Below are 27,672 nucleotides of genomic sequence, written 5' to 3'. Positions count from 1 at the left end.
ACTTCTCCATGTCTTTGATATGCATGCAGGAAGCGGTTATGCAAATTCTTGTTGAAAAATGCATGGACTTCTGTGGAAAAGATGTCGTCTTGAAGGCAGCATATGTTGCTCTAAAACCTCTGCTGTACTTGCTGGCACTAAGGCTGCCATCATAGAAATGTAAATTAGCTTTGCCAGGGGCAACCGATACGAACCCATGCTGTTACAGAGCCCGGCTTTGAGACCAATTTTTCAAAGTAGTCAAGATCACCCCTTATTGTCTTAGATCTAAAGCACAGGTCTTCGTTTCGCCATCTGAACCAATCTCTAACGTACAACTCAGAATTCAATTATTTTGTATTCCTAGAATCAATTTATTATATATTATGTAGAGAGAAGCATTTTTCTTTAATATTTTTATAATTTTTGTTAAGTAATTGAAAATCCCCTGACCTTCTTTGCTACTCAATGGTTCATCCTTTTGGCGTTTTCGTTTTTTTTTTTTTTTTTTTTTTCAAACTTACACAGACATCACCTTGCATTGCATTCTGGGATTTTTGGGGTCTTACTGTCAGCTAAATAGTTGTCTACTGGATGGTGGAAGAGAAAGAAAAACAAAAAGGAGTATAAAGAAACGTGGTTTTATTTATTATAACAGAAAGCCTTACAGAGAAGCAGCAATTTCTTTTTACTCCATAGTTTTTTGTAGATGTTTTGTTGAAAAGCTCTCCACAAAGTGAAGAATTTTCTGCTCACATAAATCTTACATTTTATCTGATGTTGAAGTTTGAATCTGCCTTAGTCCTACACAGTATTCAAGCTCCAACATGGAGATGTGATTCTGCAATACAATGTTAAATAAAATGCCAAAAGATTAAAATGTTACTCTTAATAAATATTAAGATTTAAAGCTGATTAATAATTAACATTTATCAGTCTATTCCAGTCTTTTAGTGAATGTTTTTGTAATAATTCAGGTCTAAGGACAAACAGTACAGGTTTGGATTCCTAACCTACTGTGACTCAGAATTTGAAATGACCTAGATTTTGACGATTAGAAAGGAAAATGTCTATTTCCATCATTAGAGACGTGAGACTTGACTTGGAGAAAAAGACTCTGAACCACAACAGTTAAAAGCAAAACCAAAAAAAAACACACAGTGTGTGTATATTTTTGACAACTTTGTTTAGTGTTGCATTCATATTTCCCTACAACTGCTTCCCTGCTTCACCATCACTTTACCTTAGCAGATGAAACGCAGAAACATTTCCTGTAGGTGTTTAAAAAGGGCAAGCTAGGTCATAGTTGTCTCAAAGATAAAAGTGTAATGTCCTGCTTTATATTGCCAACTGACCTGCGTTCCTCTGTTCTCTCTACCTGCGTTTCATCAGGAAGCAGTCCACTGGACAGCCCTCGCAACTTCTCACCAAGCGGACCTGCCCACTTCTCATTTGCCTCATCTCGAAGGTTGGCTTTGCCTTTTATCACACCATCTGTAGCCACACCTGTGCTTTACAAAAACATAACAAGGCATTGCACTTGAATTGTTCTTTGGATCACTTTTGCACACACGACGTCTATCACAGATCTATACGTCTTTGTCCTGGCCTGCTCCCTGTACGCCTGTGTGACAATGTCTTGACAGCAGGCTGACACAGTTTGAACCAGGCGGCGAGCCAGGACTGTGCCCCTCATTACTCACTCAGAGGAGGCGTCAGACTCTGTGATGATTGGAGAAAGCCTCGAAGGAGAAGAACCAAAGAATCCTACGTGTAATTGGATTGGGAGGAAGTGAAGGTGGCGGATTTGCTCTTGTTTAACCGCCAGTTGTGTTTTGCCGTGAAAATAAAATAGAAACATAAGGTTACAAAAGAACTCATCCCCCCTCTTGGTGTCTAACAAGAATCATCTTTTCTCACACTGGTTTTTTTGTCTTTTGTCAGGGCTGATGGGCGTAGATGGTCTTTGGCATCTCTGCCTTCCTCAGGATATGGCACCAATACACCCAGCTCAACGGTAGGCTCAACAAGATGTTAATACAGTTTTTTCATTTAACTTACAAGAAAGACAATTTTCTAATCCGTTAAACTATTTATGCCCACTTTTTGACTTTTTGATGCAAAAAAGTCAAGCAAACACGTTTTGACCTGAGGCTCAGACTCTCCTGTGTTCACAGTATCCTGTCTATAAGGTGTAGCCCAGTTGTCTGACAAAAAGCAGTCAGTAAAAGCAAAATCAGCCTTTACTTCCCTTGAGTTTGTTGTCTTATTGTTGCAGCAGCAACCTCCCTTTATCCCCTCTCAAATCGAGGATCCTTCTGACTAAGTGTGCCCTCGTAACAGGAAACTTGTCTATCAAAAAGCTGCGGAGGATTTCTCTTCCCTCTGCACAGTGTGAAAATGAAAACTCACTGGGATCGCATGCTTTCATCTCCATGTGTACCAGAGAAGCTCGGGAAGAAAACTGACATGAAAGCGCGAGAGATCTGGGTTTCTTCCACACTAATCTTTCTACCTAACTCCAAAAATCCTGATCTTGGGAGCTCTCTTATTTCTGAGTGAAAAGTTTTGCATCATTCTCATGCATATATTTGTTCTATTCAGAGAATTCATTTGCATATATTTTAAAGACTTAAGCATGATCGCTATGGGTGAATCCATGTTCTGAAGATACATGGTTTCGTTGTTTTGCTTTAAAATGATTACATGCCACAGTTACAGCTGAATGCTGTGGATACACAAACATGTTCGCTCGAGCGTTCTTTGACTTTGTGCTCTCTTCAATGAGTCCTGAGTAATTTTCTTCTCAAAGCTTTTGACTCACAAGAACATGCAACGCATGTAAAGCAGAGCTAAAAATATCTAATCAGTTGCTAAGATATGATCGACCTGGCTTAGCTGCAACTCATATCTTAGCGTTTCAGGAAAAAAAATAAAAGTGCAGCTGAGGTAATTGAAAGGAAATGTAACCAATCGTTGTGTTTGCAAGTGGTTTCTCTTTTCATCTCTAAATCTCCAGAGAGGCAGCGAAAGATGATAAAAGGAGCCAACTGAGACAAAATGAAAGAGAGGGAGTTAGAGATGAAATATGATTTCAGGCAAACAGGGAGACTAAAACAGCGTTCGGCTCAGTCTGAATTCAAGATGTTCGAAACATAAGAGGCTTCTGTCAGAGACAAACACTGCCAAGGCACATTTTTTTTTTTTAAATTGTCCATTTAGGAAATGGACTGTAATGCGAGGGAAGCTCAGGTGGATGTGTCAACTCACAGTCCACTCGCAGTGCGTTTATTTATATCCGGGAGAAAATCACCGCCTCTGCATCCTTTCTGCTTATTCCTCATAATTTCTGCACTGCAACAACAAGGTAATTCACTCCACTGACTCTTTTTTTTATTGAAGCTGAAGATATCTGCTCTGTCTCTCCAAATTCTTTGTACCTCCAACACACCTCTCCAGCCTTTCCACCCCGTCATTACTGCTCTGCTGGTTCTGACATGGGCCATTATTCGCTTGATTAGCTACAGTGGGACACTTGCATACTAACCAGAAACGACGTGAGGAGAACTCTTGTGTTTAAAAGGGAGTTTTTCTTTATATATATATATAAATATATATATAAAAGAAGAGCTGCTATAAATTCATTCAACATACCAAATCACAATTGTCATCACAATCTCTAAGGACTGTTTGGCTGCAGTAATTGGTAGTATATGTATTTAGTTTTGTAAAGCTTTGATTGATCAGTGAACAGTCAGAGGTTTTCCCAGGATGATCTAAAGTCAGGCGCAGACAGATCTATTGATCTGAATTGGCTCTGAGCTGGAGTCCAGTACATCTTGCAGATATTTGCTTGTTTTTGACCTTAAGCATTTTCAACTATAAACAGTCCCTTGCAAAAGCATCTGGTTGAGCTTTTCCATGTTCTTTGACATCACCAAAAGAACCTCTATGTATTTTATTGTGACTTTGTGTGGCACACAAACACAAATCAGTGCTTGGATAAAGATGTGCTTGGAGTTACTGTCTGGTACAATATGAATCTTCCCACTAGTTGCAAGTACTTTGCACCTTCTAACAAGTTTTATTATTGACTTTTATTTAGCTCTGTCCGTCTTTCCTGTTTCTGCTGAAGAAAAGTATCTAAACAGCATGATTCTCCCACCTTTTGGGTCAGTGAAGTTGTGCCACAAACTTCTTAGATTTAACTGCGGTGTAAAATCTCGATGGGGTGTGAATACTTTTGCAATGCATTGGATTACTGCAGTGAAGCAGAGTGTGCTGTCCTGGTGGGCTGCAGCAGCTGCCATCCTGCAGGGCTGTTGAAACGGAAATAGTTTCGTGGTAAATCAGTGCTTAGCTGGGTGCGGTGACAGAGGCACCTATATTAACTCCAAATCCAAAGATTTTCCTGCAGAAAGTTGCATCATGCCATCGTGATCAGCACCTTTTTCTTGTTTTACTGCTTTAAATTGTGTCAGTGTGAATCTGTGTGTATCCAAAATCAATAAAACCTCATCGAAATGCTACAAAGTCTTGAAATTGACTGCTAGGTGATCCAACTGTGCTCCTCGTATAGAAAGTCATTATAGATGGAGTGAATAGAAATGCTCACAGAAACTCTTTGAAATACGAGGTCGATACTAAACATATCTTTTCTATATTGATCGTTATATTAAATAAATTTTCTATGAAATTATCTGTGTGTCCAAGAATGTCCTAATTAATGTAGTCCTGTCAGCTCTTCTCTAAGCTGAGCATTAACTGGATTTTTGTAGCAGAAATGATTGTGACCAACGCTAGCCTTGAAGTCCCGACGGGAGATGTGTTCATTAAGCTTCACATTGATCCAGGCCATTTTCCACTCCTGTGCAGAAGAAAATTCTTTTGTTTGAGCCCAAACGGTGTTACCTTCACCTCCCAGTGCTATCAAACACTTAAAGCAGCAAGTCAACTTCTACTTTAAGTTACATTTTTGAGGGGCTGAGGTCTTTCTGATGTTTTCTAGGCTACTGAAGTTGGCTGTGCTCCTACACAAACCCTTTCAGTGCTGTATTTTCTCCACCTCTCGTAGTTGCTTTTCTTCTACTTAGTCGCGTCTTTCAATCAATTCTCTACCCACACACATCATGCTGTGCTTTCTTCTTTTCTTTTTTTCCCTTTTCTTTTCTTTTTGATGTGGTCTTTGTTATCTCTGGGTATCTATTTTTAAACTTTTGATGTTTTTCCTACAAAGCCTTTAAAAAAAAAAGTCAGAGAAAAAGCAGGTCACTTTAACCCCTCTCTTTTTTTTCCTTTCTTCTTTCTGTCTCTGATCCCTCTCCAGTCATCCAGTTCCTCTCAGGAGCGTCTGCACCAGCTGCCCTTTCAACCAACCATGGATGAGCTGCACTTCCTGTCCAAGCACTTTGGCAGCACAGAGAGCATCACAGACGATGACGGGCGGCGTTCGCCACACGTGCGACCTCGCTCCAGAAGCCTCAGGTACGAGAGCTGCAGGTCAAAGGAAACATGTCGAGACTGGAGTTGTCGCCGGTTCTAGATGGAAGGCCTCTGGTTCTCTAGACTCACATCTCAGTTAGTTTTCATGGACAACCTACGTCCCTATGAAAGGCAGATAATCTTACTTAACAGATTATGGACATGCAGACTTCAGAAACTTGCAGCTGCCAAGTACTGACATATAAAGATGTTATTTCTTACAAACAAAGGTGGAAGAAGATAGAAAAGCATTTTTAAGTGCTCACTTGCTTATATCCCAGTGGAACAATCTTATGCCAAGTGGTGGAGGTAGAACAGATGAGAACCAAGAAAACAAGTCTACATTAAAAAATGCTGCTTAATTTAAAAGGGGTACAGAAGTCTATTTTTATAAAGGGTAGGGTTCTTCTTAGAGCAATATTTGTGTTCGTATCAATCATTGTTGTAACCTTTGAAAAGAGAGATTTTTAGGGACACCTTGTAAATAAAGGGATGGAAACTGCACTTGGGGCTGCACAGTGGCGCAGTTGGTAGAGCTGTTGCCTTGTAGCACGGAGGTTCTGGGTTTGATTCCCGGCCCCGGTCTTTCTGCATGGGGTTTGCATGTTCTCCCTGTGCATGCGTGGGTTTTCTCCGGGTACTCCGGTTTCCTCCCACAGTCCAAAATCATGACTGTTAGGTTAATTGGCCTTTCCAAATTGCCCCTAGGTGTGAGTGTGTGTGTGCGCATGGTTGTGTGTCCTGTGTGTCTGTGTTGCCCTGCGACAGACTGGCGACCTGTCCAGGGTGACCCCGCCTCTTGCCCGGAACGTTAGCTGGAGATGGGCACCAGCAACCCTCCCGACCCCACTGAGGGACAAGGGTGAAAGAAAATGGATGGATGGAAACTGCACTTGAAAATTCCCTAAAAAGAGTAAATGTTAATTGTTGTTAATTAACATTTTGATTGGCTGTAGGTTTAAAATGTACCAGTCAGAGCTTTGTAGCTGACTTCAGGTTTCCAGTTAAGCTTTCCCCTGCCGTTTTGTACATGAAAAAGTCAGGAATGTAACAACCAAAAACATAGAACCCAAAACTGCTACAGAGCTAAATGACCATCTCTATTGTAGCAGTCTGAATGAACAGCAGCCATTTCTGTGTAGACAGTAGTTTGCTTCTTCTTATTTGGTCTTTTGTTTGACTTCTATTGATATTGAAATCATTCTTCTTCCTTCAGCATTAACTTCCACACCAAAGGGTGTTTTGGTTAGAGATAGGTGTGGTGCATTTTCTGATCAGATTGAATTTTGAGTTTTCAACCAGCTGCTTGGTCAGTTTGTGTACATAGAAATCTAGTAGTATTAAACTACAGTGTCCCCCTGTTTCTTATTGCTGTGTGATGATTTTGTATTAAATCTGTTTCTGGCGGTTAATGGGGATTGTAATAAAAAGCATTACAGAAGCGGAGTGCATTGAATTTCTGATGACTTTATTAACATAATGGACCAAAACAACATTCATAAAATGAAGTAGAGCAAAAAGAAAAAACTCTCTTTAAGTGTAAATTAGAAGATAGCATCTGTTAACTTCTTTTGTTTTGCTGTATTTTTGCCTGATTCTCTCAGTAAGAGCTGCTCCAGAATATTCAGTTGTGTGACAAAGTGTTTGCCCCCTTCCTGATTTCATATTTTTATGCCGTTTTGTCACAGTTAGGTGTTAATTTTTTTGGATTTCTTCCTGATGTGTTGCTTTTGTGGATCTTTTGGTGTACTTCACTTTGTCATCCAAGTCATATTTAAATGTCTTAACCCTTGTATGTCGAAATGGGGTCCAACCTACCCCACACACGTAAAACATGTATCATTTTCCATAGATCTCTTTGTTTGCCTCAGTCCTCGCACGCGCATGGGTTAATTGAGAACCAGTGTGGCAGTAATCAGGCTCATCTGTGGCTAGAGACACTGAACTTAGGTGTGCTAAGTCACAGTTAAGTTATGTTTTTGAGGATTTCTTTTCTTCCTTAATAATAAACGTCTTAATTTAAAAACTGCATTTTGTGTTTACTTTACTTATATTTAAATTGGTTTGATGTTCTAAAGCACTTTTAAGTGTGACAAACATGCAAAAAAAAAAGAAAAAAATGAAAATGAGGAAGGAGGTAAACACTTTTTCACACCACTGTATGTGTATATTACTCTCCTGCTGTCTGTGTTTGTCTCCTCAGCCCAGGGCGCTCTCCATCCTGCTATGACAATGAAATTGTGATGATGAACCATGTCTACAAGGAACGCTTCCCCAAGGTCAGGCTCACACAAACCTTACCCAAACACACACGCACACACATGCACCCCCCCCCCCCACACACACACACACGCATTCATTTAACATACGGCGCAATGGTCAAGTCTTACCTCCAGATAAAACATCTCTTTTTTTAACAGGAATCATGCCTTTCAAGAACACAGATACCAATTATTTTAGCAAGAAGCAACAGATTCAATCTTAAAAACCTTTCAAGAAAACACATTTAAGATTTTTTTTTGTCTTAGCGTTGGCATACAGTCACACTCATTCAATAGGAAGTTGTGGGGTTACAGTAGATTAAATAAAATGCCGAATGACAGACGACTCAGTATAAACACCTTTTATCCATTTCACGTGTTAAAGGATCGGTTAATTTGTTTACATTATAAGCTTGACTTTAGTTGAGAATGAGCTAATTTGACCTCAAGATGAAAAGTAGAATATCGTCTCACAGGCTGTGCTGATGTATTTCCAGTGCTACTGCACACAGCTGCTGCTGTTTATGTTGCCCACATGAGTCATTTATAACATTCAGCAACAAGCCGCCACTGCAGCGAGTTCTCTATCATCATTATCAAACAGCAGAAAGCGTGCAAGTGATTATTTTATAAAGCTCACAGTAAAGTGATTATTTGTTACGTTAACCAAAAAAAAAAAAGACAATTTTTAAAATCCTGCCTCCAACAGCTGAGGATGATATTGGGAAAATATAATGTCAGTAGTTGTGGGTTCCCTGTGTAAAACCATAGCTCTTTAGAAATAGATAGGATTTAGCATCAAGGCCAAATTTTTATACAAATATTATTTAATTTGTGACATTTTACCAACTTGTGTCAAGTTCAGTTGATATTTATTGATTAGGACATGAAGTTCACTCAGTCTTACACTGCTTAGCCAAATGTAAAGATTGTATGTTTTGTGTAAAAGGTACAAAACAATGGACTTCATTTATCTTGGTATCTAAGTAGATTTGAGTAATTATGGAGATGAAGCATAAAAAGAGCTCGGTTTATGTATACATTTAAATATATTTACTTCAGACTTTTAAATAAATGTTATATTCGTAATGACATACATTGTAGAAGCATCTAGAAGAATGACGGGAAAAATGAGAAGCAGTTTCTGAATCCTGTGTTTAAACATTGTTGCCATTTTTATTGCAGCTGGATGAGACAGAATAATGCAATGCATGTTTACATAGTGGGCTTAAGATTAAAGTTCTTCACACTTCTTTGTTTCTCACCACAGCAGCTTCTTAAGTTAGTCAGCTGTAGAAAATATTGCAGGTAATTATGTAAATCTGGTATGTTGAGGCATAGAAGGTCTAAAACATGCAGTGTTGAAAGCTTTGAGCACTAAACACTGCTTTTAATGGTAATTGCTTACCTTAAATTTGGCATTATTCAGGTTTGGGTTCTTCAGTCTGAGTTCCAAACACAAGATTTTGGCCTAATTCATCTGAGAATATTATTTGTCCTGTAAATGCCACTAAATCTCACATTAGTGTCTCCTGTAAAGCTCAGTCAAATGCTTACATTCTCATACCTTCACTGTTTATTTATAGAGAACCCTTGTGAATACTTACATTCAGCTGACCTCCACTGAAGTGCAGAGCACACTGCAAGAACAAAGAGAAGTATTGATATTTTGTGAAAAGGGGATCCTAAGATGCTCAGTCAATCAAACTCTTTTGGTTGCTGTTCAAAAGCTTTTCACAGCTGAGGGAGCAGACAGGCACGAGACAGGCGTCCTGGTTTCTGTTTCCATCAGAGACTTGGACCTGACTTCAGTTTGCACTTCAAACGCAAGAGTACCTAGACTGACAGAGGAACAGCCAATATTAATATAATTTATGTTTAATGTGGTCATGGTAAAAAGAAAGTCTTTTTTTCTAATTGTTTGATCATATGCTGAAGCTGCTATGAAAATATTCTGCTCTGAATCTGTACAAAAACGTAAAACATATTAAACAGTGTCATAATTACTGAAAGGAAATGAAGTCACAATGTGTATTTATCTGAAAATGTGATTAGATATCCTTATTCAGTTGCTTGTAGAATCATATTTTTCAGCACAAACATGACTTCCTGCCTGACTTTAACTCTTAATTGTCTCTCGAATTTTGACTTAAATGTCTGCATTTCACATAGGGTTGTGAGGATTTGCTCATTCAAACGCACGCCGTGCAACAACTGTCGTGGAATATACTTTAATAGAAGAATCTTTCACTTCTGAAACTGTACAGAAGTGTGCAGTCAAGGTTCTGCTGCATTATAGTCTAACACATCACACATGTTCCCACAAAGGCCACGGCTCAGATGGAGGAGAGGTTGGCAGAGTTCGTCCAGAACTACTCTCCAGAGAATGTGCTGCCGCTGGCCGACGGGGTCCTCAGTTTCATCCACCACCAGGTCGCCGAGATGTCCAGAGACTGCCTGACCAAATCACACGAGGGGCTGATTACAAGCGTTTACTTCCGAGAGCTGCAGGAGAATCTGGAGAAGCTGTTGCACGATGTGAGTTACGCGTGAATCATAAAGATGGAGATAACTGCTGACTTCATATCTCACCTAACGTCATCCTGTCTTTCTTTGCCAGGCTTATGAGCGCTCAGAGAGTTCAGAGCTCACCTTTGTCACTGAGCTTGTCAAAAAGCTCTTCATCATCATATCTCGTCCTGCAAGGCTGCTGGAGTGTTTGGCAAGTTCCTTCTGACCATATATATGTTCCTTTTAATCAGTTTGGTTAGTTGGTTAAAAAAAAAAAAAGTGTTATAAATTTGCAGGGATTTATTAATGTTAAGATGAAAAAATAAAAATCATTAGTAATAATCAATGCTTCCTGTTATCTGCTGAAAGTGCTGCTCTTTTATTTCCTTGCAATAAACCCTTCAAGCAAACAGTGGAGAAACTGTTTAGTTTGAAATAGTTTCTTACATCTGTAAGAAATTTCAACCCTCGGTAAAAGCGTCAGTTTAGATTTACTGACAAATTCCAGTCACCTACCAATCCCCCCTAAGCATCTTTACACTCACTCTGCATATCAGTTTCTTATTAGAATTACATAAATTATAATAGGCCTAATAAGCTTTTTCCTGCATAAAATCACTAAACAGTTCATTAGCTGAACATTGTTGCATGTTATCTGTAGCAATTCTCCAGTTGTGATACTCATTTTGCATGTGTCGTTGCATTTTGAACTAGATTCCAGGGTTTATTTGTCGCTTTTCATTAAATAGCAGTATTTTCATCGCATGATATGTTGGGAACATATAAATGTGTTGTATTATGCAGTAGAGGTCAGGGTCTTGTTAAAACTGTGTCATTCGGTGTATCACAAACGCTCCGCTGCCGCAGCATATATACTTAATCCTCCAGGATATATTTTTTTACTTATCTGCAAACTGTGAAGATATATGGAAATTGGAATATTCCTTCCTGCTGTACCTGGCTGTCCTCTCAGAATCAAATCTGCCCTGTTAGATGGAGCCGTGTCCTTGGCATGCTGATGCATATTTCGCCTGAAATTATCTAGGAATAACACCAGTTGTTGTGCACATATAAGGTCTAACCACACCTGCATATCTGCTCGCTGATTGATGGCCTCCACTGTTCATCAGCAAAGGGGCCTGGCTCCTAAACCCTCCGGCTCATCTTTCCGTTGTCAGGGCAACCGTCAGGAGAGGTCGATAGGGTCAGTCAGGATGTGGCGGGGACTTCAGATCCTCATGGCTCCGAGGTTGGAAAGGAGAATACTCACACTGATAAAGTGTTGTCCGTGGCTGTGGAGTTCATTTAGCATTCAGGTCAGTTACAAAGTCTGATTTGTTGAAAATGTCACAGAGCTGCTAGCTGCCGGAATATTATCCCCCAGCAGAGGAAGTGATCAGAAAACCAGGTTAATTCCTTCTCCTCTGGACTGGAGGAGCAAAGATGAGAAAGCGTGGACGGAAATGATCCAACCTGCCTTCGGCTTTCCAATCAAAATGTTTTCCCTGCAACAAGAATGAAACTGAGTCCCACATAAAAGCCGTTCCAGTTGAAAAAGGGAGGATTTTGACAAGAAAAAGGGAGCAATTTAAAGTGCACAGGAGTGTTGGTGCTGATTGTGTAGTGGAATAGTTATGCCTCCACAACTCTAGTGCATTCTTTTAAATGAGCAAAAATATTACTTGTATGATGTTGCTCTATCCTTCCTCCTTGTGTACGTTTTCCTTCTTTCAGTTCTTACTGTTACTGGCACTTCCACAATATTTTAAACCTCTTCTAGAAATGTCTTCATTGCATTTATAGCTTTAGTTTCTTATACTTAAAAGTGAATGTAAACAACTGTAAACTCTGTAAAACCTAAAAATAGGGTTCTTGCTCGTAGGATTGGTTCTTCAAATAAATGCTCAACTAGTTTCTGTCTTTCTGTCATGAATACATCTGTGTGTTTACTGTTTATATTGATTTCTCTTCAACATTTATCCATCCAATGACAGGAGTTCAATCCAGAAGAGTTTTACCATCTGCTGGAGGCTGCAGAGGATCACGCCAAAGAGGGACAACTGATGAAAGCTGACATCCCCAGATATATCATCAGTCAACTGGGACTGACCCGAGATCCTCTAGAAGGTAAAAGAAAGAACAAATAGTTTTTATCTTTTCGCACAATGTTCTGCCTGAAGCAATGCACACGGAATTTTTATTTTTTTTTCCAGTTTGGAGACAGGCTTTAATAGTTTCAATTTATTTCCTGAAGTTAAATCCAAGGATCAATACCACTCTTTTAGGTGCTGAGCTTTATCTTGGAGATGAGCAAATAATTCACCGTAAACACTTAAAATTGTTGGAAAGGTGAAGGAAATGCACCATGAAGCTCAACTTGCGGTAAAAAGCACCTGAGGATAAAAAGCTCACTTGTTATCAGTGAGTGTACAGACCAAAATAAGAAACGTGGTACGTTTGGGGTGAGATAAAGACAGATTATCTGTTTTAGTGATTTCTGCAGGGAGCAGCTCTATTCTGTATCATGCTGAATGTTTGATAGCCAGATTTTTTCATGGTTTATATCTGGGAACTGAGATGATCCTTTAAAAAGTTACATTTTGTATGTTGAAAAAAGTTTTTCATCAGTATTTTGCTGAAAGATCCGCTGACAGTCCAGTCTCCAGATTATTCATTTGAAATCTCCTGATGTTTCAACTCTGATGAACTTAAAAAGTAAAATATACATTAACAAAATGCTTCATTTCATTTAAAGAGGTGGTTAGGGGAAATAACTGATAAAAACAGTTATTACCTAAAATTATTTCTTTTTCCAACACTAAATAAATGTACTCAATTTAATGGTTGTATTGATAAAGAAAATTAGGAATGAGATTGCAACAGTGTGTATAAGGATGTTTTGAATAGGACTGTCTGTTTTAACAGTAACATTTGCTGGGTAATAGTGTGTAAACCTTGCTCTCTCTTACATTTATGGTGAGTTAATTTGAGCCCTCACACTCAAAGTTTTGTTCATTTCTGGTGAACTGCTCCTTTTGTATTCCTTTAGGAGCTTTAGTGATTTAATGTGACAGAATAACTCACTAAGAAATAACCACATGGCTTTATTTCTGACTGAGTGAGATACTTTATTTTAGTTAATCTTTGTTAATAATGTGCCACTTGATGTCTTATCCTGCACAACCCTTAGCACCTACAATGTCACGCACAAGCATGCATGCACACCCACATAGCCGCTTGCACGTTCTTACTTTCACACTATTGTTTCTTCTCTTGGTTTCTTAGCGACGAATGACAAGCCTTTCAGTCTGAAACAGAAAACTCACTAATTACGTGATTCTCTCCTCTGTGACTTTTATCTACAATCAATTGATTAACCACAGCGAAGCGTTGTCGGGGCTTTGGAAACTAAATTCTCATTCAATTATTTCTCTGCCACGTCAAAACTGTGGCACAATCGGAGGATTTAACCAGCTGTCACACAGAAAATGCAGGAACGTTAACCGTTAGTTGGCAGCGCTGCCGATGAGGAGGGAGAACAAAACAGGGAGGAAGGAGAGCTGAAGAAAATAGCACCACTTAAAAGGAGGACATTTTGGTTGCCAAAACAAAGTGGGATATATGTGGCTTCTTATCATTATAATGCCGCTTTTGTTTGAAACAAACATGTTTCTCTACAGAAATTGTGAGCCTTGACAGCTATGACAGTGAGGGTCCACACACTCCAGAGACGGATGACTCAGCAGAGGTGAGGAACTCACAAAGAAACATCCACCCGACGCTCCTGTTTCATATCAGCAGTCACACACATTTCACATGAACGTCCCTACAGACTAGCATAAAAACTTGGACAGTCAGCTGTTGCAAAAGAAATTGCTTACGTTACTGTTTGAGTTGTGATTTCAAGTTGTTGGATGTTTTCAGGGAAAAGGCAAATCCATCAAGCCACCCTGTGAGGAAGACTTTCAGACCATCAAACTGATAAGCAATGGAGCTTATGGGTAAGTAAAGGATTTGTACCTCATTGAGTCTGCACAGAACGGACGTCACATCTGCTTAAGCTATATAAAGTCCTTAGGGGATAAAATCTGGAGAGTTTTTAAAAGCTTTAAAAAGCTAGTTTTTAAAGGTATAAAAATGAGACCATTAATAATCTTTTTTTCCCTCCTCTAATGTGGCATATTGTTTACTTCTTAGAAGGAAAAGTAATTAAACTGTTGGAGGGTGACATAAAAATGTTAATGAAGAAGCTGCCACAAGGCTACTTCAGGTGACTCCAAGCATTTCCTGTCGGATTTAGTTTAGTTTCGCATTGAACTTTTTTCTATTGAAGCCAGTCATTTGGTGATATGAATTGGTGGATATAGTTTTTCTTAGGTTAAGTTGTTTTTTTTAAGCATAGTATATGTTTTGAAATTGTGGAGAAAAAAAAGATGTAGCTTGATTTATTGGACGATTATAACACATTGTTCCAGAAGATTTTAGGAGAACACAACCAGTGCTGGTTGGAAACTCATGCAACTATTTCAGTGTTTGTCTCTTGGCAGTCTTTGCTGACCTTTTTCTAGCTCATCTTTCTTTCCCTTACATACATTATGCAGTGATTTTTTGTGCCCTTCTGCTGCCTTCATACAATGGTATCCATTTATTTGTGACTTCTGTACAAACTGGGGCGTTTACATATCGGCAAATGTGTCAACTCGCAGTAAAAAGCACCTGAGGATAAAAAGCTCACTTGTTATCAGTGAGTGTACAGACCAAAATAAGAAATGTGGTACATTTGGGGTACCAAATCTGTAGGTTAAAAAGTTCAACCTACAGATGAACTTTTTAAAGGATTTGATTTTAATTAAGACTGAATGTTGAAATTGTATCAAAAAGTGTTTTAACAAAGTAACAATGTAACGCACAGATAAATGTAACCGGCTTATTGCAGTGTTTCTTTTTCATTAAACTTCTCTAAGTTTATTAATTTTTTTCTTTTTCAGCTTAACTGTTGAATAATGCAAGATATCACTTTATCACTTTACAGCAGAAACTAGAGGATTTAATACGAGTGTGTTCACTTTTTAGTTCCCCTCTAAAGCTAAACAGAATTGGGAATATTATCATTAGAGCATTTTTTTTAAAAACTATTTAAAATAGGATTTTAGAAAAAAGACAAAAAATATATATATAAATCAGTTCCACGTTTTAAATATTAAAATGTCCAATATTTTGGTCAATCATAGAACACTTTATTGTTAGGTAACAAAAACTCAGATGATCTATGCTTCTCAGCCCTGCTAAGTTTGTTATACTTCACATTCTGTTTAGCCAAAATGAAGATAACTACTTTTAGATTGCTAAATATTTAATATATTTTAACAGCTGAAATGTCACAAGCCAATATTTCTCAAACTAAAAACATAAACTCCTAAGATAAAAGGTTTATCGGTACCCCAGCTCTTTCTGCTCCTAACTGTCTGGAGCTGTGATATTTTATAGGTAGAAATAATAGTGTCTTTATAAAACTTAAAGTACCACTAAGTCTGTGGATTTGCACATTTTTAATTCAGTTATGTCTGTCAGTGTCTGAATGATATGTGAGACGAAACATTTTTGGCATGGCAATTTTTTTTATCTTGCCCTCCTTTGCTCTATCAATATTTAAAAGGGAAGGAAGTCAAAATCCATGGGATTTAGATTGGACACATTTTATTGGGTTCATGTCAGGCATCTGTTCAGGGAATGGCTTTTTCATTTCTTTGAAAGTATGTTACATAATTTTAAATGGATTCAGGAAATAATATGCCCATAGGGATTTAAAATAATGAATAACATATAGTGTCATTTTTATCCTGACCTGCACAAGCTGCTGCATGATAAAAGCTGCCTCAGGTGGCTCAGGGAGCAAGAACAGCACTGTCTCTGCAAAGCCTGCAGTAGACAGGAAACATATGTGTCATGGTTGAGGTAGGAAGGGATCCAAATGCAGAGATGTAGTGTAGCTGGTAAAACAGAGAACTTTACTAAAAAATAATAAATTGCAGAAAAAAAAAAGAGCAGAGACAGCAGGTCAAAGAGCGTAATGAACAAAATAATCAAGAAATGAGCAATGAAAGACCAGGAGCTTAAATACTGAGGCAGGGATAGAAAGTGACAGATTAACCAGCAAAACTGCAGGAAAACAGAGGAGGAAGACTAATATAATAAGACTCAAAGGATCTACAAACCAAAATGGAAAGACTTGTTGATAATCTAAATACATTTAAATGCACAAAGAACAGAACAACTAAGAAACTCAGTAATGAACTCATATCTGTGTTCATTATTGTTGTTGAATAAGGGAAGACCTAAAGCACAAAAATAAACAAGCAAACGATTAAAAACACAAAACAAAAGCAAAACACCCCAGTATCATGACAAAATGCACACAAGTTTAAAAACTATTTTCTGTCTCGCTCCTCTTCCCTTGTTCTCCGCTCCTCTTTGCAGTGCCGTCTACCTGGTGCGGCACAGAGAGACACGTCAGCGATTTGCCATGAAGAAGATCAACAAGCAGAATCTGATACTAAGGAACCAGATCCAGCAAGCATTTGTGGAGAGGGACATCCTCACCTTCGCAGAGAACCCCTTCGTTGTGTCCATGTTCTGTTCCTTCGAAACGCGCCGCCATCTCTGCATGGTCATGGAGTACGTGGAAGGTAACTGGATCAGAGCTGCTTTATGTCACATACACAGGTTGTGTGGTTTACTTCTGAACTCTCATTTATTAAAGCCAAATGTTGTCAACTGGACCGAATCCTTGATCTCCCTCACAAATCACTCCGGAAAACTTCAAACGGTCCAGAATCAGCTGCCCGTATCATTACTAAAAGCCCCCTCATTTTCTCACATCACCCCAGTTTTACAGCATCTTCACTGGCTTCTGGTCATAATCAGAATCCAATTTAAAATACCGCTGAACACCTTCAAAGCCGTCCATAACATCTCCCCTCCTTATCTGTCTGATCTCCTGCGCATCACCGCTCTTTCACGCTCCCTTTGCTCTTCCTCTTCTATCCATCCCACTGTTTCCTCTGACTCTCTCAGCACCATGGGAACTCTGGAACTCTCTATCTGCAGATATTCTCAATATACTCTCTTTGTACTTTTAAAACACAACTCAAAACACATCTATACAACTTGGCCTTTTCATTGTAATCTCTTGTTGGTTTCTTGTTTTTTCTTTCTTTTTCTTGTGTATTTTTTTCTTGTAAATGCTCTTAGCTGTCTTGTAAGGCACCAACAAATAAAATGCTTATTTTTATCATTAAAAATTCCATATAGATTCAGTTCTTTGGATTTGTGGATTGAGCCTAAACTGTTTTTCTGTAACAAAATGATAAAAGTCACTGTTGTTTAAAAAAGCTGCTTGTTTTTTCTCAGGAGGTGACTGTGCCACTTTGCTGAAGAACATCGGCGCTCTGCCTGTAGAGCTAGCGAGGATGTACTTTGCTGAAACCGTTTTGGCCTTGGAGTATCTGCATAATTATGGTATTGTTCACAGAGACCTGAAACCTGACAAGTGAGTTCTTCATACTAAAGTAATGGCTTTCTTTAAATTTGTGTTTTCATGCCCTTCATGTTTTAAAGGTTATCCACTGGCTTTTAATAACCGGCTGAGAAGTGAATTAAAGTTTAATGTCGATGTTTATATATAAGTGACCATTGTGACTGATAAAAATTATCCAAAATCTTTTTTTAACTCAGCTTGAGAATTTTAAAGACAACCCTTTATTTATTTTTTTGTTACTTAGGGAAAAGCAGTAGCTAAAGCCCAAAAGAAAAGTTGAAACAGTGAACAGGGCAATATCCAAACATTTAAATTTATAAAATTAATAATAAAAAAAACATTAATGGCACAACCTCAAGAAAGTTTATTTTCCATTTCTCAACAGCGTTAATGCCTTTTCCCTGTTTCCTTGCAGTCTATTGATCACTTCCATGGGGCACATAAAGCTGACAGACTTTGGTTTGTCAAAGATGGGTCTAATGAGCCTCACCACCAACCTGTATGAAGGACACATCGAGAAAGACGCTCGGGAATTCCTTGACAAACAGGTACAGTCAGAAAAAGCCCTTATTTGAACATTTATTTAAAAGCTTCTCTCACACTGTTTTCTATCTTTCAACATATGTTTTCTACATGTGTTTCACATGAGCCTACATATGAGGAACATCAAGCCCGGCTTTATCTATGAAGATAAATTGTGTTCCTTATAAAGTTGTCAAAATAATAACATTTTAAAGTGCAAATCCTTAGAAAAATCTTTCATACTGAATACCATTTTTTAAAACCATGGCAATGTTGTTTTTTACAAATCAAAGGGTTCTTTGTAGATGAGAACAAATTATGATTAATTACAATGTACAATACAATTGCAACATTTCTGCCAACAGTCAAGACAAAAAAATGAGCACACAGCAAGACCTGAATGTGGATGAATGTGGTGGAAAATAATGAGAACATCTGGTGCCACAAGCACATTATTCCCAAGAAGTGACACTAGCTCTATTATGTTGTAATTTCTTCAAACACTCAGCATGTCGACATAAAACAAACACCACATCCAAGCCATACTAGAAATTGTGTTGAATTAAACTGACAATAACGGGTCATTGTCACAATATTTCAATACTTCAATGGTTTTTATAAGCAGTATCTGAAATTACACGTGTGCAAACAGTCACTCTGTCTGCTTTGGGAAGGTTTTGCAGGACAAACCCAGTTTAAAGGAATCCAAACTTTAATTGTTTGTATTGTAATATAATCTTTCTGTCATTGGAACTGAAATTATTATTTTTTAAATATGTGTTTTGTTGCTTCTGCTATACTAAATAGCATTAATGCACTTCACCTTCAAATTATTTTTGCTATTTTGTGCGTTTTTGTGTTTGTACCTTTAAAAGAAAAACTATATAAAGTTCTCCAGGCAACATTTAACTTGGTATCCTTCAGATTACGTGAAGCTCGGTATGTTGTCTGTCTGTCATGTTTACTGGGTTTTTTTGCCTGCATCATTCAGATTGTGCAAAAGATGAGATGTTCAGATGTTGCTTAGCAATTTAAAACATATTTTATCCCTTCCAGTCATTCATGAAAACTTTCCAAGTCATCCTCCTAAAACCAGTAAGCTCTTAAAACCTGCTACACAATGCCTCCTGTTGAGTTGCAGATACTGAATCATTTATGCTCTCCAGTTCCGACACAAATCAATTTTGCAATCAAATTTATTTAGTCTGTAAATTAAACTGTAATCAGTCATTCAGGCTGCATGGATTCTACAGGCGCCTGTTAGTCTGCCAGTAATCATCTCATATTTGTGGCTAGCACAGACCACTAATTTGCTTTTAAGTTTTTAATGGAGTCCCTTATTGAAGGGAAATGCCTCATTCAGTCGGCAGCAATGCCTGTCTTTATCAGACGGTGGGCACAAGTAGAAGCACTTACACCCTCACACAAGAGCATTCATTTATTACTCGGCAACAGATAGTCTAAAATTACACATTGATGAATAGCGTATGCTAAGTATGGCTTCGGAGCGTAACCATGACCATTTAAACACATCACAAGTGACTCGCTGAATGTCAGAGGACACCATGTTACCATTTTAATCCGATTAAATGTCCTTATTTTCACGACATTGTCATCAGGTCCAAAAAAAAAAACAACCTCCTCAACATATTTCAGTAGACGGGTCTTTTCCGGCTAGTCAGACACTGTTGTGGTCATGTATGGTTTTTCCACACGCTGACGCCTCAGTTTACTAAATGAGTAAATTGTTAAATCGCTAGTATGTCTTGTTTATTCAGACTTCAATTATCAAATCCAATAAACAACAACCCACGAGAGTCAATAGCAGAATGAGCTGTTTGGCATTGGCAGAGTGGTTTTGCCAAGCTTTTCCTGTGAACAACCCACACACTCAGCTCAGTTGCTAAACGCACCAGTGCATTCTCCTTACTAATGTGGCACCATTTAAAGGGAAACAAACAGACTTTCCAACGATATGTTATTGCCCAGAAGTATTTGTACAAAAAAGAAATGATAAACTAAACACAAATTTCCTTAGTCTTCATGCTAAGTTTACATGGATAATACAAGTATTTTTGGTGGAAAAAATAAGAAATCACTATTCCCAGAGGTAACATTAGTTATCTCCCATGGCCAGATTCTGCTTTTGTCTGCAGAACAGAGATGCATCTTTATTAAAAGCTGCTGGAATTGATTAAAATCCCGTTTACATAAAAAAAAGAAAAAGGAAAACAACAGGAAAACATTTTTATTTGTAAACAAGCTTCAAACTTTCTAGTTATCAATGAGGATTTATTGTTTTTGTCATTTTTCTCTCCATTGTCTGTTTTAAATGTTGCATTATTTTTTCCTGCTTCAGCTAAAATTGTGGACCACTAGAGATGTTTTTTTTTTTCCTGCCATTTGTGTAACAAGGTGTTCATGTGTTAGATGCTGAACTATTATTCATGTTTCAGAATAATAATTCGCACTCCTGACAGTGGAACATCTCTTCTGAAATACAATGATTCATTTTTATCTGTCAAAATTGACTCCCCTTGTCAAAGAAAACTTTTCAAAGGTTTTATTGATCTTAATGACATTGGAATAGAGGCATTCTAACAGTTTCAAGAAGAGAGAACATCTGAGTTCTTTTGACATTAAGGTTTATGTCTATTCCAACAAAATACTTAAAACCACGTTTGCCTCCTTAAATATTTTTTTCTTTATGCTTTATGTTTGTCCAGAGTGATCAATGTAAAAAAATATGTGTCCCATCTTTTGTTGTATTGCCTTGGCTTTGGATATGATGTGTTGCTTTTTTAGATGATTTAGCTGATATTATAATTTTTTTAAATAAATTTTTTGTCTTGCCAAAATAACACCCAAAAATATTGCTAGGACAGGAGTCACAGCTGAAATTGTGATTTAACAAAAACAATGATTTCCCACTGGGCCCGCTTCTGTCTCTTAATAAAATAAATCATGAAACTTCTTCTTGTGTTGACTCAGGTTCTCTTCGTCTGATATTGATATTCACATTTGTTTAATAATCTGAAACATTTAATTGTGACTGAAAAGCAAAAGAAGAAATCTGTTAGGTATTAAGTTATTTTTTTTTTCTCACACTATAGAACCTAATTTCAAAATCAACTCTGGATCCACCAAACCCTCCTACACAAAAAAATGTGTTTATTGGATAAATGACTTTCACAGAGTGAGTCAGACGGAGTTTAATTCAGTTTAAACATTTGCTTATTTACTGATGCGTCAACTTCTCAGGCACTATTTCTATAAATAAATGAATACAATTTATTTTGACTCTCACGTGATAAAAATAAATTGAATATAACCCAGCGTGTCATTAAGCCTTCATGCAGAAATTCCTCTTTTCAGTAGGTTCTCAGTATTTATCTGTGTCATTGTGTTACATTATAGCCTGCAAACTGTTAAGTGATGTCACACTGTAAAGCTTCTCTAACAACAAAGCTCAGTGTTTCCCCACTGGCAGAGATTTCAGCAAACTTACACGGCCTTCACTTGAGCTTGTTTGAAGTTTGGATGATCTAGCCTGAGTTTTAGAGCATTTCATGACATGCACAATAAGAGCTTACATGATTAAAAATCTTTCTATGACACTCTTGCTCTTTGCACTCTCTCCATCACTTCCAGGTCTGTGGGACTCCTGAGTACATCGCTCCTGAGGTGATTCTCCGTCAAGGTTATGGGAAACCTGTGGATTGGTGGGCCATGGGCATCATCCTCTACGAGTTCTTGGTGGGATGTGTGCCTTTCTTTGGAGACACTCCTGAAGAGCTGTTTGGACAGGTCATCACTGGTGAGAAACTCAAATTCATTTGATTTTCAAGTGATTTATCAGGCTCACATTTTTAACCTTTGCTCTGTGTTTGCCGTCTGTTGTAGACGACATAGTTTGGCCAGATGGTGACGACGCTTTGCCTGCAGACGCTCAGGCCCTCATCTCTGCTCTGTTACAGACTAACCCTCTTTTAAGGCTGGGCACAGGTACGGCTTCGTGCATTTACTGTGACATTGTGTTTGTCTGAATTTAGAGCCAAGTTACAAATTATATAGAATTACTATTGATCCAGTATCAATATTTTGGCTGGTTTTTTTCTGCTTTTTTTTTTTTCTTCATTGCATTTATTCTGATTTTATGTTGAATAACAATTATGAGCATTATGCACTTTTGTTTTTTATTTTTTTAGAACACATAAAACCTAAAACTCTTAGTCTGGACAAATGTAACTTAAATTTAGCAAATGAAAATCTGTTTGTAGGTGAAGCAGATGCCATTCATGGCCAATGGTTGTGCACTTTTTTAAGAAAAAAATTATTTTTAAAGAGTATGGGAAAGTGTTTAATTTAATTTCAGCATTTTCAAAAATCTGGATAGGTTTAAAAGGAAAACTTACTATAAATAAATGTTTAAATATACAGACGTTATTCTGTATACTGATAGGAAATCAGTATACAAAAATTGAATATTAGACTTCATTGGTTTATATTTAGATAGCTGACGGCAATGCTTGCAGCTGCCTTTGAGATGCCCTCAGCCCTCAGCTTGTACTGCACAAATGTTTAATTTCAATAAATCAAACTTTCTTTAAGGTAGATTATTTTATTTTTTGTTGTTGCAACAAGTACTCCTATTAAAGTAAGACTGTTTTTAATTGGGATTACTGCCTGAGAACCATGTAATTGCCAAATAGGTAATCACTTTAAATTGATCCCTTACAATGTCTAACTGTTATTATGTTTTTAAATGATCAGTAAACCAGATAATATAGGATAAACTATGAATAAGAACGAACAAATCTAAATATTTTTGTAACATTTTTGCCCATTACATTAGATTACTAGAAGACAGTCATTTGTTGCCTCTGTTTCTGCCACCAGGTGGAGCATTTGAGGTGAAGCAACACGCTTTTTTCTCTGCGCTGGACTGGAACAGTTTGTTGAGACAGAAAGCAGAGTTTGTCCCCCACCTGGAGTCTGAGGAAGACACCAGCTACTTTGATAGTATGTGCACTTCCTGTCTTTGGATTAATATGCCTATAAACAAGAGTAACTGCATTAAGGACAGGTTTAGGTTATGATCTAACACCATTAAAGTCAAAGCTCCCCTGCTTCCTGTTTTCCAGCCCGTTCAGATCGTTACCACCACATCAACACGTACGATGAGGATGACACCAATGATGATGAGCCTGTGGAGATCAGACAGTTCTCCTCTTGTTCTCCTCGCTTCAGTAAGGTACACCTCTTCCTTTTTCTTACCCTTTGTTGTGATTCTATCCATGCTTTTTTCCTAACCCTCTCTGTCAACACATCATACCTTCTTTGCACTTGAGATTACATGACAGGGCTTGATGAGGAAGGGGAAAAAAGTGGGTCAGACTGCACCAAGAGGCTCCACAAGGCTGAGCCTGGTTTCATACCTGGTGTTAGTGAGGTCTGTGTGGATTTTCTAACAGCCACACTATGTATGCTGCTTTCACAGGTCTCCAATTTCTACTGAAGGTCCAAAAAGTTTATTCACCTTTTTTTACGTTTTGTCATGTTACAAAACACAAACTGCAGTGAATTTTAGACATTTTTATGATAAAAAGCAGTGTGTAAATGTAAACCCTCCCTTAATGTTAGTGCAATGCTAGGGAGGAGTGCAGCAAATGTCACGATCAGACAGCGGGGAACTGTGGGAGGTTGTCCCGTTAGACCGTCAGTTCCCAAAACCACAAAAAAAAACAAAAACAAAACTCGGAAATCTTGTGCTGGTACACTGTAAGTGACCAGCCCAATACAAATCAAAACATAAAGTGGAAGTAATATTGATCATGACATAATAAAGACCAAGCAACTCTGTAGACAGATAAAGTTGTGAAGAAATTTAAAGCAAAGTAAGATCAGAAGATTTGAATATCTCGTGAACTTTTTAGTTTATTCTCTGAAACAGGAAAGAATGCAACACAACTGTAAACAAACCAAAACATCAACTACTTAAACTTGGTAGGTTTGCAGCTGTTTACAGATAATGGGCTGAATGTTTCCTAACAAACCTCTGAGGCCTTCGTTCCACACAGATGGGCTCTATTTACTTATTTGGCATCTTGTGAAGGAAATTGGTTAAACTGGATTTTATTTACAAATAAATGCTCACCATTTTTTTTATTGCAAAAAATGTTAGAGACCATGAATGCTTTTGCTTCCTTTACAGCTATATGCTACTTTGTGGTAGTCTGTCACATAAAGCCCAGAGAAAATACATTGGGGTTTGTGGTTAAAACACAACAAGAAGGGAACAAATGTGTTTATAAAGTACTGTATGTGACTGTTAACATTATTGTTTTTCCTTCTGAGAAGACAGCTGGGTCTTCAGCCATTGCTTGTTTCCATGGTGCACTCCTGCAGCTCGTCTCATTGTCCTCCCCCACAGACTGTTACTCTGCACATAATGAGAGCCTTACAAGCCATGACAAACAAAAAATGTGACCAAGATTAAACCCCAAGTTAAAATTGGTACTCTAATTATTTGCCACAGTTACATAGTGTAATCAGCTTTACAACCTGGTGTGAAAGAAAACAGAATCACTGCTTGATGTATTCCACATAAACCTCTAATTACTAATCTTGGCCTAGCAGATGACAGGGGCAGTGAAACTCTTGGCAGAAAATTAGGCATTTGGCTTTATGCTGCTTGTAGCTGAAGGGTATGTCTGTTCATCAGTTGCTTAAAACATTTGAGTCACATTCTGTTTTTTTTTTACCAAAGTTTTCTAAACGACCTCAAAAGTCTGGGCAAAAACTGTCTCACTGTGTTTATTGAAGGATCAAGATGCAGTTTGGCTGGTGGGAACAAGCAGTTACTCATATCCTAAGAAAAAAAACACAATGCAGAACTGATTTCAATAATCTAACTGATGAGAATGAAAATATACAGATTATGTATTATTTACTTTAATACATAAGGAATGGGTAATCAACTGGGAAGCAGGGAGCAACTACTGGAAGCATAGCAATCAGGAAGACAGAGACAAGGACAGACCTTGAAAAGACTTGTCAGTTTACAGCCTCTCAAAAGTATTCATTCCCCCGCAGATTGTGTCACATTTCAACCACAAACTGCAATGTTTTTAATTGATCATAACTGATAGGCTAGTACAAAGTAGTGCTTAATTTTGGAGTGGAGGGGAAATTAAATGAGAATGAAAAGTCAAAACATTTCTGCCAAGCACGTCCATACACTGTTGTGTTGCCAGAGTCATATCTGCATTCAGAATGATGTACAATGTTAGTTTTCTGCCACACAAAGCTGTCTGCATATGAGCCAAAAAGTTAAAACAAAAAAATTGACTTGCTCATCTTCTTTTGCGTATTTACTGTCTGCTGCACGGCTTGTAACAAACTGCAAACAATACTTGTTTATGGATAACAGGGTGGATTATTTACGGTTTTATGTCAGGATTGTCTGAATTTATTTCTCGGTCTCAGAATAAAGACTCAGAACACATTCATTTGTATTTGTTCGGTTACACATCATTTTGTGTTTGCCTTTTATATACAATCCTGATGCAACAAATTACAATTTGTGGTTGTAAAATTTCAAAGTAGGATACGGTTCATGGAATCTGAATATTTTTGTAAGGCACTGTTATTGCTTTATTCAAGGTTAAACATCATAAAGATGGAAAATAGTTGTCTTAGATGTCTTGAATTGTCAAACACAGATAAAAATCCTCCTGCGTTGAGAAATCTTTCTAATAAAAAGTGAATATTCTTCCTCTGTAATAAAACCTTCCACCATTACTCATAATGCAACACAAGTGCTGACAATCCTGTTTAACATGCAGGCGTATTTCTCTGCGACATCTAGCCTGACAGTTAACGTAATCACTACACAGAAACACTGTATGGATCTTTGTTCCAACTCAGCAGTTACATTATTAACTTCAGACACCCAACCTAAGGATTTACAAGTCATTTGTCTTTCCGCAGGTGTACAGCAGCATGGAGCATCTTTCCCAGCTGGAGCAGAAAGCTACAACCTCTGTGTCCCGTCGAGAACACAGGAGCCCACGAGAGGACAAGGTGGCAAAAAGAGAGAGCCTGGGCAGCTTCGGCATGAGGGAGAAGAGCTGGAGGACTGGATCTCCTGAGATGTGAGTTGCTGTCAGCTTTCTGTGAGGGTTATTTTTTTTATTGTAAATGTATCTTAATACTTCAAGAAAACACTTTACTCTTCGTACATCAAAGATTTTGTTGCTGATTTCCACTTCTGAAAAATCTTATCTGCAGATATCCATTTTAGCCAATTCCCATTTACCTTTAATAATCATTAATAGCTTGAACAGACTTTCTGCTCATAAACTCAAAATGCAATTGTCTTAACATTAAAATGTTCATTGGAAAGTAAAAAAAAAAAAATTTTTCTCAGACACCACCAGATTACCTAGCTACCTGTTTCTGCATCACTGGGAATCTATAAATACAGTTAAAGAAGAAGCAAGGTCAGCCCATGTGTGAAAGAGAAGTCGGTGTTACGCAGATCTACAATTAAACAGGGCTTCACTGTCCTCACTTCTCTTTTCTCTCTACCCTTCCTCCTGTCCACCTGCTGTTGAACAAAGACCTGTAGTTCCACAAAAAAAACCTTTAAAACTTCCTTAAATGCATATTGTTTTTATGCTAAAACAAGCATATCTAGTAATTGTTTTGTCTCACCACACTTATGGTTTTGCAGGAAGCGGCTGTCTTGTTCTGAGTCTCTGTACATGGAAGGAGACGCGAGCCCTCCTCTTGGCGCCAGGCGACGCTTCTCAGCTTTGATGGACACCCATCGCTTTGCCTCACCCTTCGAAGGAGAGTCCGACTCCCTGACCCGTCAGAACCTCATGAAGTTCCGAGGAACGTCGCTGGATGGCACCACTGTCCCTTCGCCAAGCCTCCTGGAACACAGGCCCATTGTGAGGGAGATAAATGGAGCAGGTTTGTTGGCAATGCTTAGAAAGCACAAAGTCTGTAATGCCTGATTTGATGCGGAGAAATGAACCATTATTTTTAATTTCAGCTGCAATCGTCCTGCAATGTTCAAACCATTTGGATTTCTTGCAGACAAATCATCTAGACTCGGAGAGAGCGCCAGCATAAGCTCAGCCGTCATGACATTATCCCCCGGTCCTGCCGCACCCGGCCGGGATGTGATCACTCCTCTGTATGACCCTCTGGGGCCCAGAGCCGCAAATGACCTGGTCCTCCGCCGGGCACGCCACCACCATTTATCTGGCGATGGAGAGAAACGGAACTCCAGACAAGGAAACAAGGTTATCAAGTCAGCGTCTGCCACAGCTCTGTCTGTTATCATCCCATCAGGTGAGAGGCTGAAGG

The 27,672-nt window shown here is 38.2% G+C and overlaps 1 protein-coding gene across 3 annotated transcripts in view; it reads left to right on the top strand.

Moving 5' to 3' along the window:
• mast1a (microtubule associated serine/threonine kinase 1a) overlaps window positions 1-27,672 on the top strand; it is a 71,421-nt gene that overhangs the window by 36,836 nt on the left and 6,913 nt on the right. For all 3 annotated transcript variants that reach the window (XM_008415149.2, XM_008415141.2, XM_008415174.2), the window contains exons 4-22: window positions 1,372-1,447; window positions 1,924-1,996; window positions 5,306-5,463; window positions 7,664-7,739; window positions 10,050-10,259; window positions 10,342-10,443; window positions 12,227-12,359; window positions 13,913-13,980; window positions 14,157-14,233; window positions 16,710-16,918; window positions 17,643-17,781; window positions 18,185-18,317; window positions 21,943-22,108; window positions 22,195-22,296; window positions 23,191-23,313; window positions 23,436-23,545; window positions 26,284-26,447; window positions 27,029-27,273; window positions 27,400-27,657. In XM_008415149.2, the coding sequence (XP_008413371.1) occupies window positions 1,372-1,447; window positions 1,924-1,996; window positions 5,306-5,463; window positions 7,664-7,739; window positions 10,050-10,259; window positions 10,342-10,443; window positions 12,227-12,359; window positions 13,913-13,980; window positions 14,157-14,233; window positions 16,710-16,918; window positions 17,643-17,781; window positions 18,185-18,317; window positions 21,943-22,108; window positions 22,195-22,296; window positions 23,191-23,313; window positions 23,436-23,545; window positions 26,284-26,447; window positions 27,029-27,273; window positions 27,400-27,657 (2,622 nt within the window). The remainder of the gene's footprint in view (window positions 1-1,371; window positions 1,448-1,923; window positions 1,997-5,305; window positions 5,464-7,663; window positions 7,740-10,049; window positions 10,260-10,341; window positions 10,444-12,226; window positions 12,360-13,912; window positions 13,981-14,156; window positions 14,234-16,709; window positions 16,919-17,642; window positions 17,782-18,184; window positions 18,318-21,942; window positions 22,109-22,194; window positions 22,297-23,190; window positions 23,314-23,435; window positions 23,546-26,283; window positions 26,448-27,028; window positions 27,274-27,399; window positions 27,658-27,672) is intronic.

This window comes from Poecilia reticulata, linkage group LG1 (genome assembly GCF_000633615.1).
Source record: "Poecilia reticulata strain Guanapo linkage group LG1, Guppy_female_1.0+MT, whole genome shotgun sequence".
Classification (NCBI taxonomy): Eukaryota; Metazoa; Chordata; class Actinopteri; order Cyprinodontiformes; family Poeciliidae; genus Poecilia; species Poecilia reticulata.
The sequence above is the reverse complement of the archived record's forward strand: the minus strand, read 5'-3'. Positions and strand labels throughout refer to the sequence as shown.